This window comes from Gorilla gorilla, chromosome 6, assembly GCF_029281585.2.
Source record: "Gorilla gorilla gorilla isolate KB3781 chromosome 6, NHGRI_mGorGor1-v2.1_pri, whole genome shotgun sequence".
NCBI lineage: Eukaryota > Metazoa > Chordata > Mammalia > Primates > Hominidae > Gorilla > Gorilla gorilla.
In genome coordinates this window covers 10,168,768-10,186,533 of record NC_073230.2, presented here as the reverse complement: position 1 = coordinate 10,186,533, position 17,766 = coordinate 10,168,768, and the positions used below count along the sequence as shown (strand labels likewise).

Genomic DNA, 17,766 nt, shown 5'->3' with positions numbered 1-17,766 from the left:
AGATCGACACCATCCTGGCTAACACGGTGAAACCCCGTCTCTGCTAAAATATAAAAAATTAGCCAGGCGTGGTGGCGGGCGCCTGTAGTCCCAGCTACTTGGGAGGCTGAGGCAGGAGAATGGCGTGAACCCGGGAGGCGGAGCTTGCAGTGAGCCCAGATCGTGCCACTGCACTCCAGCCTGGGCAACAGAGCGAGAGTCTGTCTCAAAAAAAAAAACAAAATTCAAAATGCCCTTTTTCTTAACTCCATTTGAACCAGCTCACATCGATGGGCACAAGCGTCGCCAGGAAATTCAGTGTAGTAAGCTTGGCACCTACTCATGGCCACTGTGTCCTGAACTCCCTTTCCTGTGCTCAGGCCCCAGCCCACGCAGCAGGAGGACACACTGCTGAAGGGACCAGTTGGACGGCCTTCTGGCTTTAGTGCCTGTGCCTTTCAGGGCCTTAAATACTGAAGGGAACCGAGTGCTCTGTGCAGCCCCTCCCTGACGTTCGCTGCAGTGCCAGCACCACCTGTGCCGGGCCATCGTGCCATGACCGGACTTGGTTTACGAATACAGTGTACGAGGTTAAGATATGATAAAGTGTAAAAATATATGTTATAGCCACGGTGGTTAGTTTAACATGTTTTGTATATATGATTTTTATAAATCTATTAAAATGTGCCTTAAATTACACCTGTTTTCCTGGCGTGTTATGTCCCTGCCTCCCCCGCCACTGCTGAGAAGTGGGGGCCCCTGAGTGTGGCACCCACCCGCCGCTATCTTTTTTTTTTTGAGACATAGTCTCGCTCTGTTGCCCAGGCTGGAGTGCAGTGTCACGATCTCGGCTCACTGCAACCTCCACCTCCCAGGTTCACACCATTCTCCTGCCTCAGCCTCCCAAATAGCTGGGACTACAGGCGTCTGACACCACACCTGGCTAATTTTTTGTATTTTTAGTAGAGATGGGGTTTCACCGTGTTAGCAAGGATGGTCTCGATCTCCTGACCTCGTCATCCACCCACCTCAGCCTCACAAAGTGCTGGGATTACAGTGACCCACTGCGCCCAGCCCACCTACTGCTTTCAAACAGAAGAATGTGTGTGGCAGTGGATTCTGCAGCATGCGTCGCATCCACGGGCTTCCAGAGTGCGTTCCACCGTGGGGCAAGCACCTTTCCCGAAGCAGAGGTCTCCTTGCGTCTTCCACACATCTGCGGTGCGCAGCAGGAGAGTGAGGTGAGCGCTCAGCACAGGGCCCGGCTTGGGCCTTAGTCCCTGTGCTTCCTCTCCTGAGCTCTACCATCCCCTGGCCTTTCCATCCCTCCCAGGCACAGGCGTCCTGGGTTGCTCTTCCTCCTGGCATTGGCAGGAACCTCCCGCGCCACCCAGTGTTTCTTCAATAGAGTTGGTCGTTTTGCAGCTGCTGGTCGCCACCACCAGACTTGTGGGCGTAAGGCAGGCAGCCAGCGATGACAGCCCGCAGGGTCACACAGGAAACATGCTGTGACATTCGTATAAACAGAAATAACGGGCCGGGCGTGGTGACTCACACCTGTAATCTAGGCACTTCGTGAGCCTGAGGCAGTAGGATCGCCTGAACCCAGAAGTTCAAAACCAGCCTGGGCAACGTGGCTGAAACCCTGTCTCTACCAAAAAAAAGTTTTGAGTTAGCTAAGTATGGAGATACACACCTGTAGTCCCAGCTCCTTAGGAGGCTGAGGCAGGAGAGTCGCTTGAGCCCAGGCATTTGAGATAAGCCTGGGCAACATAGCAAGACCCCTGTATCTAAAATAAATTTTTTTTTTTTTTAAAAGGCTGGGCGTGGTGGCTCACACCTATAATCCCAGCATTTTGGGAGACTTGGGTGTTTCACTTGAGGTCAGGAGTTTAAGACCAGCCTGGCCAGCACGGTAAAACCCCGTCTCTACTAAAAATACAAAAATTAGCCAGGCGTGGTGGCAGGCGCCTGTAGTCCCAGCTACTTGGGAGGCTGAGGCAGGAGAATCGTTTGAACCCAGAAGGCGGAGGTTGCAGTGAGCCAAGATCGCACCACTGGACTCCAGCCTGGGCAACAGAGACTCTGTCTCAATAAATAAAAATTCAAAAAAATAAATAATGATCCCCTCCAGCCCCCAAAACACACACTAGTCTTTCCTTTTTGTCACAGCACATAAAAAGTGTTCACCCCGACGTGGGGAGACATGGAAACGGGGAGTGAATATTTGTGAAGTGACTCTTGATTTGACAGGTGTTTTAAAAGCCTCCAGCAGTGACTAAGTGTTTGTGGATGGGCGTCCGCGTGGGTAGATGAACCGGTCCACGTCAGCAGAGGAGCCAAGTCTCAGAGGGGAGCCGCGCTTTGCACGGAAAGCTCTGCAGCAGTGCGTGGCAGCCCTGTCGGTAGGTTCCCGTCGGCTCCTTGCCTTCTCAAATGCAAGGAATTGCTTATCGAATTCAACAGACACATTCTCTTTCCATTTAGCCTTCCAGAATTTCATCCTCTTCGTTTAAGCCCTTTTAAAAATTTGGAGTTGAGGCTGGGCACGGTGGCTGACGCCTGTAATCCTAGCACTTTGGGAGGCCAAGGCGGGTGGATCACGAGGTCAGGAGTTTGAGACCAGCCTGGCCAAGGTGGTGAAACCCCATTTCTACTAAAAATACAAAAATTAGCCGGGCATGGTGTGGCAGGCACCTGTAATCCCATGTACGTGGGAGGCTGAGGCAGGAGAATCGCTTGAAACTGGAAGGCAGAGGTTGCAGTGAGCCGAGATCACACCATTGCACTCCAGCCTGGGCAACAAGAGCGAAACTCCATCTCAAAAAAAAAAAAAAAAAAAAAAATTGGGGTTGATAGCATTTATTAATTTTGAGAATGAAAATGTAAGATGTAAGCATTATAGAATAGCTGAGTAACACACTTTATTTTGTATATCAAAGTCGTCCATCAATCACTGCAGTATAAAATGCTCCAGGTGTATTTCCACTTGGACTGGATTTTTAAAAATAACTGTGCCATACAATCGAGCGGTGATCAAAGCTCATGTAATTAGGGCTAAGTCGTTCCCATTGGGAGAGGCTATTGTGGGACTTGTGCGTCGGGGCCAAGGGATGCTCTGGGCTCTGCTGTTGGAGCAGAGGAGGGAGCTCTGCCAGGCGTGCTGGCCTTTGCCCTCTTCAGGCATTGCTGCTGCTCGGGGGTCCGTGACAGACATCAGGTTATGCCATCAAGAGCCCCACGTGAAACAACTGCCTCCAAGTGGTGCAGGTGGGAGAGGCGGCCGGAGGATGGCAGGAATGAAGAGACACCCCCCTTCCGACAGGGGCCACCTGCCGTTCTGTCGGAGGAGTTGGGTTGGCAGCCGGCACAGCTGCTGCCCGCATCCTGCCCATCCAGTAAAGGCCTCGAGCCCTCACAAGGGGGCGCCCAAGAGGACGGCCACCACCCACCCAGAAGGGCACAGGTAGAATGTGATAGAAGTTTGATCTCACTTCAGATGGGGAAAAAAAAAAGAGTCGCCTGTTCTTGCAGCTTCCCTCCCTCTTTCCTTCCTGCTCATACATTTGGAATAAATGGCCGGAGCTCTCCTGTACCCCTGCCTGTGTTAAGCGACCCTGAGAAAAGCGTGTTCTCTGCCTCTTGCAACCCACTCCGTTTCCCGTGGTTTCTGTGACTCCCCTGTTTCCAGAGGCCTACCCCAGGTGGGCAGAGCACAGGGAGAGGAAGTCCCTGAGAGCCGGACGCAGCTCGGCCCTGGCCTGCCCGCTTCTCCCTGACCACAAGACCAAGCCCGGCTGCACAAGCCCTGTCCTGTTAGAAGGGACAGTGGAGCTCCTACGTGAGAAAGTGTTGGAAGAAATGGTGAAGAGTCCACTGCCTTCTGCTGCTGAAAGCCTGACCGAGAGGGGCGTCGGCTTCAGACTGGACCCCACGCTGTCCCCGGGAGCCGTCAGCCGCGCTCATCACCTTTGTCCACGTGCCAGGTGAGTGGGCGCCCACGGCTGCCACCAGCGTCCAAGAGTCAGGCCTGAACAAAACACGTCCCCATTCATTCCCGCTGGTCACAGACCACTGAAGGAGGCTCACGAGACAGACTCACAAAGCGCGGTGAGGGCCCTTGAGCGGAAGGTGGTCTTGGACTCAACAAAGACGTGTTGGCCTTTGCTGAGAAGGGACGGTTCCGTCATGCTGTATCCAGAAAACCAGGCACACTGTGGCGGGCAGAGCACCCTGCCTGAGAGAGAAAATGAACACCGTGCCCACAGTCAGGAGAGCCAGAGCTCTCGGCAGCAGAGGAGCCCCAGGGTGGAGCTAGGTGACGCCATGCCGGGCTCAGTTTCCATGTAACAGAAGTGCGTTCATTAAAAAGCCTACCATGTAACAGAAGTGCGTTCATTAAAAAGCCTAGGGAGCAGGCATTGAGGGAGGCCTCAGTGGTGGAATCGGGTAGGTGCTGTCTCTGGTTAATCTTGCGAGAGCTCGGGCCCCTCTCAGAGAGGGCAGGAGGTTGGACAGGCCTGGCTGCCGCGGACCCTCTGAGGGCCATTCTGGAGCCGCCGGGGGAGGCAGGGGCCGCCATGTTTGCTCGACTCCGGTGACTGTTTGGATTTGCCTCATCGTCACGGGAACACTGCAGCGGGGAAGAGTTGGACTGAACGCGTGGTGACCCCAGGACACTTCTTGGAAATTGCTTTTTAAAATAAACCCCTGACATCGGCCTGTTTTCATTTGCCTCCCTACCCAAGAAGCTGAGTTCAAAAATCTCCGTTCTTCCGGGTTCTCATTCATCAAGGTGCTGCTGTAGGATGTCAGAAAAGGGAAGGCTCGGCCGGCCGTCTCCACCCGCGATCTGCATCTGTTTTTAACAGCGTTCGCAGGCCAGGGCTCTTTACAGTCAAGCCGGAAGTGTTTCCTAGATTACCCTGCGGTGTTTATCTTTGACAGCCTCGTGTTCCAAGAGCCGTAAATTTGCTGCTGCTTTAGGTTTCCTTGAAACTGGGCACCTCTGTGTGCAGTTGCCCCACAGGGATCACAGCTAGATTTCAGGTCTGGAGCAGCCTGCGTGCGGGGTGAGCTCCAGAGAGCCCTTGCGTACAGGGCGAGCCGCTTCCCGGGGCCTCTCCCAGGACGGCAGCCAGGCCCCCATGAGTCTCTGACTCTTACTGGAGCTGCAAAGCCAGCTTAGAGGACGGGCCGTCCTTTGCTTCCAGCACACAGGCAGGCAGACCCAGTTCAGGTCTATGAGCCCCGTCGCGAAGCCCTGATTCTCTCCGTCTTCACGGGGATAAAAATATTCCTGTCCAGGCCTCGCCCTCCTTTTATAAACAAATCAGTGAAGCCCCAGCAACCGCGGGGGTGTTTTCGTTGGCACCTCACCTAAGAGTGCCGGCCACCCACCCAGGCCTCTCCTCAGAGTCCGAAGATGCTGCACGGACCAGAAAGCCTCCTGGTTATCAGAACCGAGGGGCGTGGGTGCCGGTGTGTGGGGGCTGCTCAGGGATCAGGGTGCAGGCCTCCCGTGTCCGTGCGCCTTCTCTCTTCCTGCTCAGACCTCTCCAGCTTGCTTTCTTAGAAAGCTGCACAACAGCGGGAGAACTCGGGGTTCAAGCAAGAACAGACTGCGCCTCAACTTCCGCTTTGCCGTTTCTGAGGCTCCAGCCCTTCCCAGTTCCATCTCAACAGCCACAGCCATACGGTGGGGATGCAGCCATCTGCCTTACAGGTCATTTCGAGACTTGATAATTTTGTTAAAAAAAAAATTCCGTTACATAGGAAGGACCCCTTAAGCGGTGGAGTTGACTGACCCACTAGGGAAGACTTGCCTGTCCAGGTGGGCCTTGGGCAGGGCAGCCGGTCCCTCCCTCCGAGGCCTGGCCCTCCCTGCCTGGTGGGTCTGCAGAGCAGCTCCCTTGGCACTGTATGGAGACCCTCTGCGTGTAGGTGTGTCCCTGGAATGTTCTAGCCTCCCCCTTTGAACTTGGTGGGATCTAAATTTGGACTCCCACCTTTATCACTCGTGCTTGACTAAGCCATTTTATGTTTATTTAAGGCTTTCGGAGATTTCGTTCATCGGGGAAAAGGTCTGAAGCAAATATTAACAGGTCGGCATCCCTCCCTCCTCACCCATGCTCTGGAAACGGGGGTGGTGGCAGAGCTCCACTCACTGTCCTATGCCCTCAGGGTTCACACCATGGACAGGAGTCGGGATGCTGTTTCTCCCCTCTCTCCCCTCTGACAATGAGTTTGGGCTTTTTGGGGAGGAAGAGAAGGAAAAGAATGAGATTTCGGAAGAGGACTGCGGGGCTGCCTGAAGAGAGATTTGCCTCAGAGGGAACACTGCTTCTCACCCCTTCATCAAAGCATGGCTGTGACGTGGGAGTGTGTATTCTAGCCACTTCAGAAGGCACGTGTTAGCTTCCCCAGACTCATCGCACACACAGCAATACAGATAACATCTGTCATGACCTGAAACTATTTTTAGCTCCATGAGGCCCCGCTGACTTGGCTTACCAAGATGGGTGAGGCTCTCAGAAGAGAGGTCATCGTCAAGCTGGAAGACCCATCCTTGTGAATTCAGGGGCTTCTGACAGATGAGACGAGAAAGTAATTCAGTGGACTTTGCACATGTTTAAAAACTGAAAGAACCGTGGCCCTGTGTGTCTTGGAAACCATCATCTCTAAATTTAATCTCAGTTCAACTTCTGCCGCGCTTAAGTTTAGAAAGATTTGTGAGCTGTGACCTTCCTCGAGAAGGCAGCCCTCATTCTCTCTCCTCTGCCTTAGCGTCTTTCCTGGTGACTGTCCCAAGTCACTCTTCACCACAGCACAGACAGAACCTGGGGCTAACACGGGGGAGAGGAGGGAAACCAATTTCTCTTCCTCAAAGTTGCATTTCAAAACCGTCCTCCTAACAGCTGTCTTAAAAAATTTCACTCACATCTGCAAGTTGGTAAAGGCTGCGGATAAAAGGAGTTTTTTTTAGTGGTTTGCTCCTTCCCACTTCAAAACGCTTTTTTGGGACACGCATCACAGCTGAGGGTCAAAGGACACGGGTACAGAGAGCGCTGAGGCTTTGGTCATAACCCCAGTGTGCTCCCACCCTCAGCCTGAGCCAGGCTGTTCTATTTTTATCACCTCTGTTTAATCTCGCATCACTCCAGCGGTTAACCTTTTGCAGAAGATGAAGGAAATCGGAAAACAGATCAGGTCACCTCGCAGGTGCACCAGCCAAATCCCCACAGTGAACGCCGAGTGGGGCTGACTGTTCATGAACGGCCACAGCGATATTCTGTTGTCTCACATTCCCTGCCACGTCCCCTCCCCGTGAACCTGGGGTGGGGTCCTTGTCACTGCTGCAGTAGAGTGCAGGAAAGGTGACGCTCTGTGACGTGAGGCCGAGTTATGAAAGGCCACAGAGCTTCCATCTGACCTTCCTGATGTCCACCTTAGGAGGGTAACCGCCATATTGTGAGGAAGCCCAGGTCCCTTTCTGAAAGTGACCCTCTTTTTTCATCTCCCCTCTTTATTCTGGCACAGTTACCTCCCAGGTCACTGTCATGCCCCTTAGAAGCCATGCAAAAGAGAAGGGTATGGATGAAGGTCCTAATGCTACATCTGAGCTTCTCTGAAATCGACACATACTTGTCCCTTTGCATTTTCCGGGACTGGGACCAGGAGCCTGCTCTCTGGCTCTGGCTGCCCTGTTTGTCCGGTTTCCTCACAATATGGCAGCTGCCTTCCTAAGAAGATGCCCCTCCTCCATGGAGAGTCTCAAGTGGGCAGGAACCAAGGCCTGAGATTCCCAGCCAACTTCCACTTGGCAGCCGTGTGAACGAACCCTCCAGTCGAGCCACAGGGGCAAACCGTCTCCACCGAGCTCTGCCCAAGTTACAGATTCATGAGCTAGACTGTGGTGATTTTAAGCCACGAAGTTTTGGGTGGTTTGTTTGCAGCAACAGCCACCAGACTCCGGCTTTCACCTTCTGTTACTGCAGGGCGCTCTGCCGGCACCTTCCACTGGTCACTTTCTGAAAGGCCTAGCTCTTCATCTCCCCTCCCAGGTCACTGTCATGCCTCTTTGAAGCTACACAAAAGAGAACGGGACGAAGATCCTAATGCTACTTCTGAGCTGCATCTTTGCTTCTCTGAAGTCAACACGGACTGGGACCAGGACCGGGAGCCTACAGTCGGCCTCCACCAATGTCAGATTCACAAGGAAGCCTCAGCCCACCTCACCTGCATAGCCCTTCTAGTTTTAGTTTTGTATTTTGTTTTTCCTAGAAGCCCTCCATAACTGTGTGAGCCACCCACCCACAAATGGTCCAAGCTGCCCTGTTCTTGCCTCTCTCCAGATGAAGGGCGGGGTCACAGCTCGCGCGCCCTGTCACTCCGAAGGGATTCCGCTGTCAGAACCGGAAGTCTCTCTCCCTGAGACCCTCCACCGCAGGCTGAGGGGGTACGTGTGACAATAAAAGGGTCAATTCATCAGGAAGACACAACAATCAAATGTGCATGGACGTAAAGGAGCTTCAAAGTGCAGGAAGCAAAATCCGGCAAAACTAAAGGGAGATCAAATGCCCAGCCATGGCAATAATACCCCTCTCTCAGCAACTGACAGAACTAGACCAAAAAAAAAGAGAGACTGATCATCTGATCACCACCTCCAGCTACTTGGTACTGACAGCGCGGCCGCCTTTGCCAAGAAACTGTCCCAAAAACATCACCGCAGTTGATCTTCCCCACGGTGAGCTGCAGCCGCCTCAGGAATAAGGGGGCCTCTGCCCTCAGTGCATGTCAGACACCCTCACCTCCTGCAGTGTTTGTCAGAAGAGATGCCTGGAGAGCCCCGGTGAAGTCCGTCAGGATCAGGATGCTGTTAGCGCCACAGAACGTGACACTGTGTGTGTGCATGTGGTTGACACCTGAGATAGAGACAAAACCCCGTCACTTCCCCCTTAGGGAGGAGACTCAGCCTTGGAAGCTGGGTGGCAGCGTGGAGCCCGTGTGCCCCCGGGGTCACTCCTCATCTGAGCCGGCCTCTCCAGCTCCAGCTATAAATAACTGAAGGGCAGGCCCACAGCCTGGAAGGAGACAGAAATAACTGAAGGGCAGGCCCACAGCCTGGAAGGAGACAGGACGCACGCTGCTTACTTCTGCCTCTGCAGGGGAGGGGGTTCTGTCCCAACCTCAGCACAGTCCGGGTTGTACTCCACGAGAAGCACCCAGGAGCAGGGAGGCCTCTCCATGTGTGCAGGCCCCTGGGAGCGGCTGGCTGGGACACAGGAGTTGAAGGAGGCGCCTGAAGACAGGTGGTCTGTGGCTTCTCTAAAGAACTTTTTTTTTTTTTTTCGGAGACAGTCTTGCTGTGTGGCCCAGACTGCAGTACATTGGTATGATCACATCCCACTGCAGCCTCGACCTCCTAGGCTCAAGCAATCCTCCCACCTCAGCCTCCTGAATAGCTGGGAACACAGGCATGAACCACTTCATCCAGCTAATTTTTTAATTTTTCTTTTGTAGAGGCAGAGTCTCTCACCATGTTGCCCAGTCTGGTCTCAAACTCCTGGCCTCAGGCGATTCCCCCCGCCTTGGCCTCTCAAAGTGATGGGATCACAGGCCTGAGCCACCACCCAGGCAGACCCTTCCTCTTAATCCCTGGCAGGTCAGTAGTGGCCTCAGCTACTGGACAGTGCTGGTCAGCATCCTTAGGGAAGGAGACGTAGGGCAGCCCCTGCTGTACTAACTCTCTTCCCCATCCCAGGGACAGGGGGCCGACTCTGCTCTGGTGAGTTTTCGGGCACTCAGCTTCCTCCTCAGGGAGGAGAACTTGTCCCCCAGCACCTTGCGCAGCCCCACGCTGTCCCTGCTGCTGGGTGGGTCCTGCCTGGTGGCCGGGAGCTGGCCGGTGAACATCTCCCAGCGGTCGAGGGCGTCCACGGCTCTGTCCACCTGCACCAGGTCCTCCTCCGCCACTTCCCGCTGCAGGGCCTGGATGCACATGGCCAGCCACCGTTCGTGCTCCTTGATGGCCTCCGCAGGGCCCCCAGGTGGCAGAGGAGCCTCTGAGGCCGCCAGGTAGCTCAGCCCTTCCTCTGGCCCCGAGGCGAAGGTGTGACTCCAGGCATCAGGGGTGAGGGGCTCCGACACGCTGGTGCCAGGTTCCGAGTCACTCTCACAGCACATGCCCGAGTCGGCGCTGGCAGGCGGGGTGTCCTCCCACACTGACGGCTCCCCAGCCTCCCGGCTGGGCCACGTCCCCACCACCGCCTGAGTCCAGGTGTAGAGTCTCTAAGAGGGAGAAACACAGGCTGAGTTTGCTCCGTGCCAGCCCTTGTCTAGCCAGGGAACTGCCAGGAGACCTCCTTACCTAAGGGGACCCCACCGTCCTTAGTTACCCAGGGGCAGGAGTCAGGCTGGTGGTGTGAGGGCTCTTGTGACCAGCACCCTTTGAGGATTCACGTCCAGGCTGTGCCAGAGTCGGAGGTACCCAGCCCCAAGAACTCACCGTTCAGGAACTTCGCAAGCTCCTTATCATCCAAAGTTAGAACACTTAACATTTTTCGTTTTTGTTTTTTTTTAGACAGAGGCTCACTCTGTTGGCCAGGCTGGAGTGCAGTGCCACGATGTCAGCTCACTGCAAGCTCCCCCTCCCAGGTTCAAGCAATTCTCCTGCGTCGGCCTCCTGAGTAGCAGGGATTTTACAGGTTCCTGCCAGCATGCCTGGCTAATTTTTACATTTTTTAGTGGAGCCGGGGTTTCACCATGTTAGCCAGGCTGGTCTCAAACTCCTGACCTCAGATGACCCACCCACCTCGGCCTCCCAAAGTGCTGGGATTACAGGGATTACAGGTGTGAGCCACAGCACCCACCCAGAAAGCGTATAATTAAATAAAATTTAAAATTTTAAAGCAAAGGTGTGGGCATGGTGGCTCATGCTTGTAATCCCAGCACAGGGAGGCAGAGGCAAGAGGATCACTTGAACCCAGGAGTTCAAGACCAGCCTGGGCAACAAAGTGAGACCACAAGGGGGAAAAAAATGTAAAGCAAAGGCAGTACTTGAAACTCACTTCCTAAATGTTTTCTCCATTTCACTCTTACCTGTGCTCTCAAGGTTGGTCTCCTCTCCTGCATCTGTACAGGGGACACACAGTTTAACAAGGTCCCACTGCACATCTGTTCCCAACTCAGCACTCACTGACATCATATTGGGAGCTCACATCAGCCATGGTGAGACTGTTTACACCACAGGAAGTGGCAGAGGCCACAAGTCAGGCTTTCTTCAAGAGGCAGTTCACTGATTGCTGTCAGTGGACAGCAGTGACCTTTTCTGGCTAGGCCCTTGGTCGGCTCTCCAGCACCTCCCAGAGCCCTGGGACAGCAGGTGACCTCACATCCACACCACTGCCCTCCCTACAACAGCCTGGAGGGCCTTTGCCCTGGCCCTCTTCCCTCCACAGCCTCAGGAGCTTGTGCTCACGGAAGGGAGAGAGCTCTGGGCAGGAGGAGGAACTACACGCTCCAGCTCAGAACCAAGTGGATCCAGGCTATGCCAGGTCAGCACGTGTAGGGAGGGGCATACACCTTCTAAAAGTTCATGTCAGATGGTTGCACAAGACCCCAAGTGAAGGCATCAAATGAGAGCTCTCAACCCTTTCTGCAGACCAAGCTGCCCCTGTGCCTGTTACACAGCCTCACGAGGGTACTAAGAGCTGCCCCTTGACACGGCACAGCTGGCGGCAGCAACCTTTACAAGGCATCACCAGGTGCTGACCAGCCATCACGCCACCTGTACCCTCGGGAGATGCTCCTACCCTCAGCCACGGCTGCGCCTGGGCTCCCCCAAGTCACAGGCTCTTCTCCTTCCACTTGGAAAAGCTGTTTCCTCTGTGCCCCCTTCACCTTCCCTTGACTGCCAGAGTCGTCAGAGAGGATCCCTGCAGAGAGATTCCAGCACTGTGAGCTAGAAATGCCGCGGCCTCTAGTTCAGCGTCACCCAGGAGCCTGCAAGATGCAGCTCCTCACTCTACCCCAGCAGGAAGGAGGGCCCAGCTGGGCCCTGCGGGGGATTCAGACAGGCTCGGTCCGGGAGCCACACCCCCACTTTCCTCGACGGGCAGGAGGAGGATGCAGGGGCTTTCCAGCGCGGTTTCATTGACTGCTCTGGTGCCCGTGCGCAGTGAGCACCTTATAACTGGTTTTAGTCCAAAGCTGGGTTTAAAGAAAAATTACCACCACCTGCCTTTGGACTCAGAACTCAGAGTAAAGCTTTTGAGCTTGTAAACAAACGTCCGTGAATACGGAAGAGCCCTTTGCTCGGCAACCCCACCCAGGCGACAGCAGAGGGAGTTAGGAATGGAGGCCGCCTCCCACACAGCCTTGTTGTGTCAGCTCCCACCTCCTCCCAAGGGGCCTGTGCCTCCTCGGAGCAGCAGTGACCCAAGTGTGGGTGACGAGAAAGAAAAGAGAAAGTTACCCTGGGAAGACCGTGCCACCCGCCGGCTGCACCAGGAAGTCCCCTCCCGGCTGGGCTCCAATGCCGGCTCTTCCTGACAGAGGGAGAAAAGCCCTCGTCCCCACTCCACCCTGCTGCAACCTCCGAGTCACAGCCACCACACGCGGGCCCTGGCAGGACTCGACCTACCGCCAGTGAGATCCGGATGGAGCTCAACCCCAGCGCAGGTCCCAGGGCTCTGCACTGCCTGGAACCCGGCAGTTGACAAAGCCTGTGTGCGGTCCCCGTGCCCTGCGTGGCCTCCAGGTGGCGCTCGCGGGCCTCCGGAGGGCAGGTCCCAGCGCTGGGCAGCCCAACTCAGCAACTCACCTGGTACCTCTCGATGAGCCTGAAACCCAGGACATGCTGCAGCTTCCTCAGGCAGATGGGACAGAGGTCCAGGGGCCGCCGCAGGGCCTCGTCCAGGCTGAGCGCACCCTGCATGAGGCAGCGGAGCCAGCGGCAGTTCCCCAGGCCCAGAAGGTGGCAGAGCTCGTGGCACGTGACCTGGGGGGAAGGCCACCAAACACCTTGCCTCACTGCCTTGCCCCTGCATCCGGCAGATCCCCAGGCAGCCCCAGCAGGACCAAAATGAGGACCTGGGTGAGGGCGGATGGCCGGGAGGTGGTCCGGGCGCCCTCCCCTTGCCCCAGGCAGCACAGGGCACATTCAGGGCCCCAGGGGAAAGGTGAGTCAGGGTGGGCGGCCCTGGGGAGGCCACACAGGATGGGGGCTTGGGGCTCTAATCCTTCCCCTGCTGCTTCATAGCTGTGTAGCCTTGCTTTCTTCGTTCCATAGAGTTAGGGGTCCATCCACTTCACTGTGAGGATGGGGCAGTGTAACAGACCGACGCGCCACGGGCTCAGCCCGCACCCTCCTGTCCCCTCTTACCAGCCCCAGAGCCCCCACACCCACCTTGCAGCACTGAACCATCCCCAGGGCACTGAAGCACAGGGCCCAGCCCCTGTCCTGCAGGGGCGCCTCGGGGCCGTCTGCTGCTGCCTCTACCAGGGCCGGATCAGGGGCGCTGGGCCCTGACTTCGGGAATTCCCCTGAGAACCGGGCGAAGCTGCAGACGCCCACTTCTGGAGAGAGATGAAGAGAAGGGCACTCTCAGGGGTCAGCCTTGGCTCTGTGAGGCCCACCATCAAACCCACCTCATGCTCTCATGCAAGCTGCCCATGGCCCAAGGACATACCAGTCCTAGGAGGCCCGGTCCTGCCCACATGAAGTTGGGCCCTGGGGCAGACGCCACAGCTGAGGAACAGCCCCTATGCCATTCCTCAGGAGGAGCTGGAAGGGGCCACCTATTCCCATGCATGGGTGTTGACTTCCACCAGGAGGGTGCCTTGCAGTCCCAGGGGCCACAGCCCCATGCCAGGCTACCCCCCAGGCACAGCTGCTGGGGCCCCGGCTCACCGTGCCCTGGAAGGAACTTGCTGAAGGTGAAGCTCCAGGCCTCGTGGGGGTACAGGTCAGACAGCGTGAGGCCCAGCACACACAGTGCGTCCCCTGGCTTGTTGTTCTTCAAGAAGGACAGGATGCCGTCTGTGGGGAGAGGGCCAGGGGACAGGGTCAGGAGGCAGCTGGGGACCCCCATCTTCCAAGCTCACTTTGGCACACCCTGTCATCCTCTTCCTCTGCCTGGGCCCCGCCCCTTCCCAAGTCAGGTGTGGGCCACCAGCGTTTGGTGTGACCTGAGGGCACACAGTACTGCATGATGTGGAGTGAGGGCCGGGGCCATTTGGAGATCAGGACCTAATAAGTCTCAGAGGCCATGGACAGCCAAGTGGGGACGCTAAAGAGGCAGCCAGGCCAACAAGACTGGCGCTTGCAGCCCCAGGAAGGAGAAGCCACCTCAGCAGTTGAGTGACAGCCCCAGGGAGTCCACATCTCAGCCCTGGGACCTGTGAGTCCCCACGGCAAAAGGGGCTGCAGATGATTAAAGATCTTGAGATGGGGGCGTTATTCTGCATCAGCCGGGTGAGCCTGATGCCATCACAAGAACCCTCGGTAAGGCCGGGCGCAGTGGTTCACACCTGTGATCCCAGCAATTCAGGAGGCCGAGATGGGCAGATCACCTGAGGTCAGGAGTTTGAGACCAGCCTGGCCAACATGACAAAACCCCATCTCTACTAAAAATACAAAATGAGCCGGGCATGGTGGTGCATGCCTGTAATCCCAACTACTCAGGAGGCTGAGACAGGAGAATTGCTTGAACCCAGGAGGTAGAGGTGGCAATGAGCTGACATCACGCCACTGCCCTCTAGCCTGGGCAACAGAGCCAGACTCCATCTTAAAAAAAAAAAAAAGCCCTCGTTAGAGGCAGCAGGGGGTCTGGGTGAGAACGTGAGGCCTGAGGGCGCTGCAGGGCTGGCTCGGAGGAAGGGCCATTAGCCAAGGATACGGGTGCCTCTAGAAGATGAAAAGGGCAGGAAGTGGATTCTCCCTGGAGTCTCCTGGAGCCAACCCTTGACTTTAGCCCGGGCAGTGGGGGGGCGCTCCTGACCCACAGCACTGTAAGATCACAGTGGGTCATCCAAGCTAGCAAGTTGTGTAACTTGTTAGCATGGTTCCCAGGAGCATGAGTGTGGACAGATACAGGAGAGGCCCAGGGGCTGAACCTGGGCACGATGGCATCAAAGCCAGGAAACCAGGAGCCCAGGGAGGGAAGGGGGCAGAGCAGCCACCGCGGGCCCAGGAAACCCAGAGAGGGTCTCAGAGTTAGTGCAGAGAGGAGGGGTTGGGGCACAGAGGCACACGGGAGAAAAGTGTTTTCCAAGGAGTTCTACCATTAAAAGGAACAGATTGGCAAGGAGGTTTTTCTGTGTGTGTGTGTGTGTGGTTTTTTTTTTGAGATGGAGTGTTGCTTTGTTGCCCAGGCTGCAGTGTAGTGGTGCTATCTCGGTTCACTGTAACCTCTGCCTCCCAGGTTCAAGCAATTCTCCTGCCTCAGCTTCCTGAGTAGCAGGGATTACAGGCACGTGCCATCACACCCAGCTAATTTTTGTATTTTTAGTAGAAACGAGATTTCACCATGTTGGGTCAAGCTGGTCTCAAACTCCTACCCTCGTGATCCGTCTGCCTCGGCCTCCCAAAGTGCTGGGATTACAGGCATGAGCCACCACGGCTGGCCCTGTGTTTGTTTTTGAGATAACATCCCATTCTGTCACCCAGGCTGGAGTACAATCACAGCTCACACTGCAGTCTCCACCTGCTGGGCTCAAGCAATCTTCCTGCCTCAGCCTCCTGAGCAGCTGGGTAATTGATTGACAATGATGCTAACGAGGTGATGATGATTGACAGTGATGATTGTTGTGGATCAAGTTATGTCCCCTAAAAAGACAGGTGGAAGTCCTAACCCCCAGAACCTGCCATTGTTTGGAAACAGGATCTGTGCAGATATAATCCAGTTAAGATGAGGTCATGAAGGAGACCCAATGACTGGAGTCTTAGAAGAGACGCAGAGGCACATGGCGTAAAGCTCACATGAAGTCAAAGGCCGAGGTTGGAGTTGTGCATCTGGAAGCCACAAAGGGCCGGGCATTGCCAGCAACTTCCAGAAGCTGGAGGCAGCCAGGAAGCACCCTCCACGGAGCCTTCTGAGACCGCATGGCCCTGCCAAAACCTTGGTTAAGAACTGCAGGCTCCAGCAATGTGAGACAAGAAATGTCCCTAAGCCACCGAGTTTGTGGTACTTTGTTACGGCAGTCCCAGGAAACCAATACAGTGATCCAAAGCATGCTACTCTCTGGGCAAGATGGCAGGACCCCATCTCTACAACAATCAAAATAATTAGCCAGGTGTGATGGCACGTGTCTGTGGTCCCAGCTACTTGGGAGGCTGAGGCACAGGAGCCCAGGAGTTCAAGGCTGCAGGGAGCTATGATCACACCACTGCGCTTGAGCCTGGGTGACAAAGCAAGACCCCATCTCTAAAAAAAAAATTAAAAACCAGGCTGAGCTGACCCCACAAATGCAACCCGGCATACCCTCTGGGTTCCACCTGCTTTTGAACCTTCCCGAGTGCACGTCCTTTTCCCGAGGGCTCCCCCGTGCACCTTCTGAAGTGTGGGGCTGGGGGAAACAGCAGTTTGTTCACTAAGCAGAGGGGGTGGAAAGCCCTGGAGTGACCCTTGTGGGACTTGGTGCTGTCTCTGAGCTGCCACAGTCCTGGCACAGACAGGTTGGAGGCCGTAACAGGTGAGACGCACCGCGTACAGTGTGGGGGAGGTGAGGAGAGCTGAGGCTGCAGAGGCCAAGCCTGAGAGGCACAGGGTCCCCGGCTGTGTTTTAGGGCCAGGGCCAAGGCAGGCCACACTGCCCACAGACCCCACTGTAGGACCTCAGGGGCTGGGGAAGCCTGTGGAGTGTAGGCTGTACCCAGAAAGCAGGCCAGGACAAAGAAACATGCCACCCAGGGGATGGCACCCCACCCCAGCCAGGGGACCCCTATCAACCCCCAAATCTCAACAGTGGCTGCTCCCTGTAACAGTACACTAGGGAATTTAGACAACCCTCCCGCCAAAAGATGGCCAGACAGGCAGAGTGAATGACAAAGAACAGCTGCTTCCAACACCCACGATGGGGAGGAGTGGATTAAGGAGAAAAGTTTGGTGGCCGGTAGAGGGGTAGAGAGCCGCTCTCTATATGATTATGGTGATGGCCACGTGATGTATGCATGTGTCAAGACTCAGAACCTTACACTAAAAAGGATGAATTTTACTATCTAAATTATACCTCAATAACCAAGGCAGAGACCTAGTGAGAAAAATGGGGAGGATTGGAGCTCAAACAGATGAAGCTGGACTGTTTCTGGGGTGGGGGAGTGGGCAGGATGACCCTGACATGCTTCCTGCCCTGGATGACCCTGACATGCTTCCTGCCCTGGGAGGGATGCAGAGCCCTGGGGACTATCAGAATGACCCAGAAAAGCTTCATGTCTTTGTCCCACAGTCAGCCCTTTGGTGCCTGGCAGAAGGAAAAGAAAATCCTCTATGGTGAAAAAGATCGGCCCACGCCAAAAATTCTCAAAGGTAAACTAATTTTTCCAATAAGATGCCTAACTAACAATCAAAAATAACAAGGCACAATGAGGCAGGATAACTGAGACAAAATTAGCAGAAATAAATACAGGCACATGGGCACTCCAGATAGTGTAATCATCGGACAGACAGTCAAGCAACTATGTTCATGGACATCAATGCTGAACTTAAAGAAGTGTCATAGGCAACTGAGACCTATAAAAACGTGACACTGGGTCGGGCGCAGTGGCTCACACCTGGAATCCCAGCA

General features: G+C 55.3%; 1 protein-coding gene across 6 annotated transcripts in view; it reads right to left on the bottom strand.

The window, feature by feature from the left end:
* The window catches only part of AMZ1 (archaelysin family metallopeptidase 1), a 48,006-nt gene that overhangs the window by 4,615 nt on the left and 25,625 nt on the right, over positions 1-17,766 (bottom strand). For 3 of the 6 annotated variants that reach the window (XM_055346808.2, XM_004045039.5, XM_055346809.2), the window contains 4 exons: positions 13,892-14,020; positions 13,388-13,557; positions 12,803-12,979; positions 2,879-10,269 (listed from right to left, as the gene is read on the bottom strand). In XM_055346808.2, the coding sequence (XP_055202783.1) occupies positions 9,721-10,269; positions 12,803-12,979; positions 13,388-13,557; positions 13,892-14,020 (1,025 nt within the window). In that variant the 3' untranslated portion in view covers positions 2,879-9,720. Of the gene's footprint in view, positions 1-2,878; positions 10,270-12,802; positions 12,980-13,387; positions 13,558-13,891; positions 14,021-17,766 lie in introns of those variants that run through there. The other 3 variants (XM_055346813.2, XM_063708360.1, XM_055346811.2) reach the window with 2 other exon arrangements.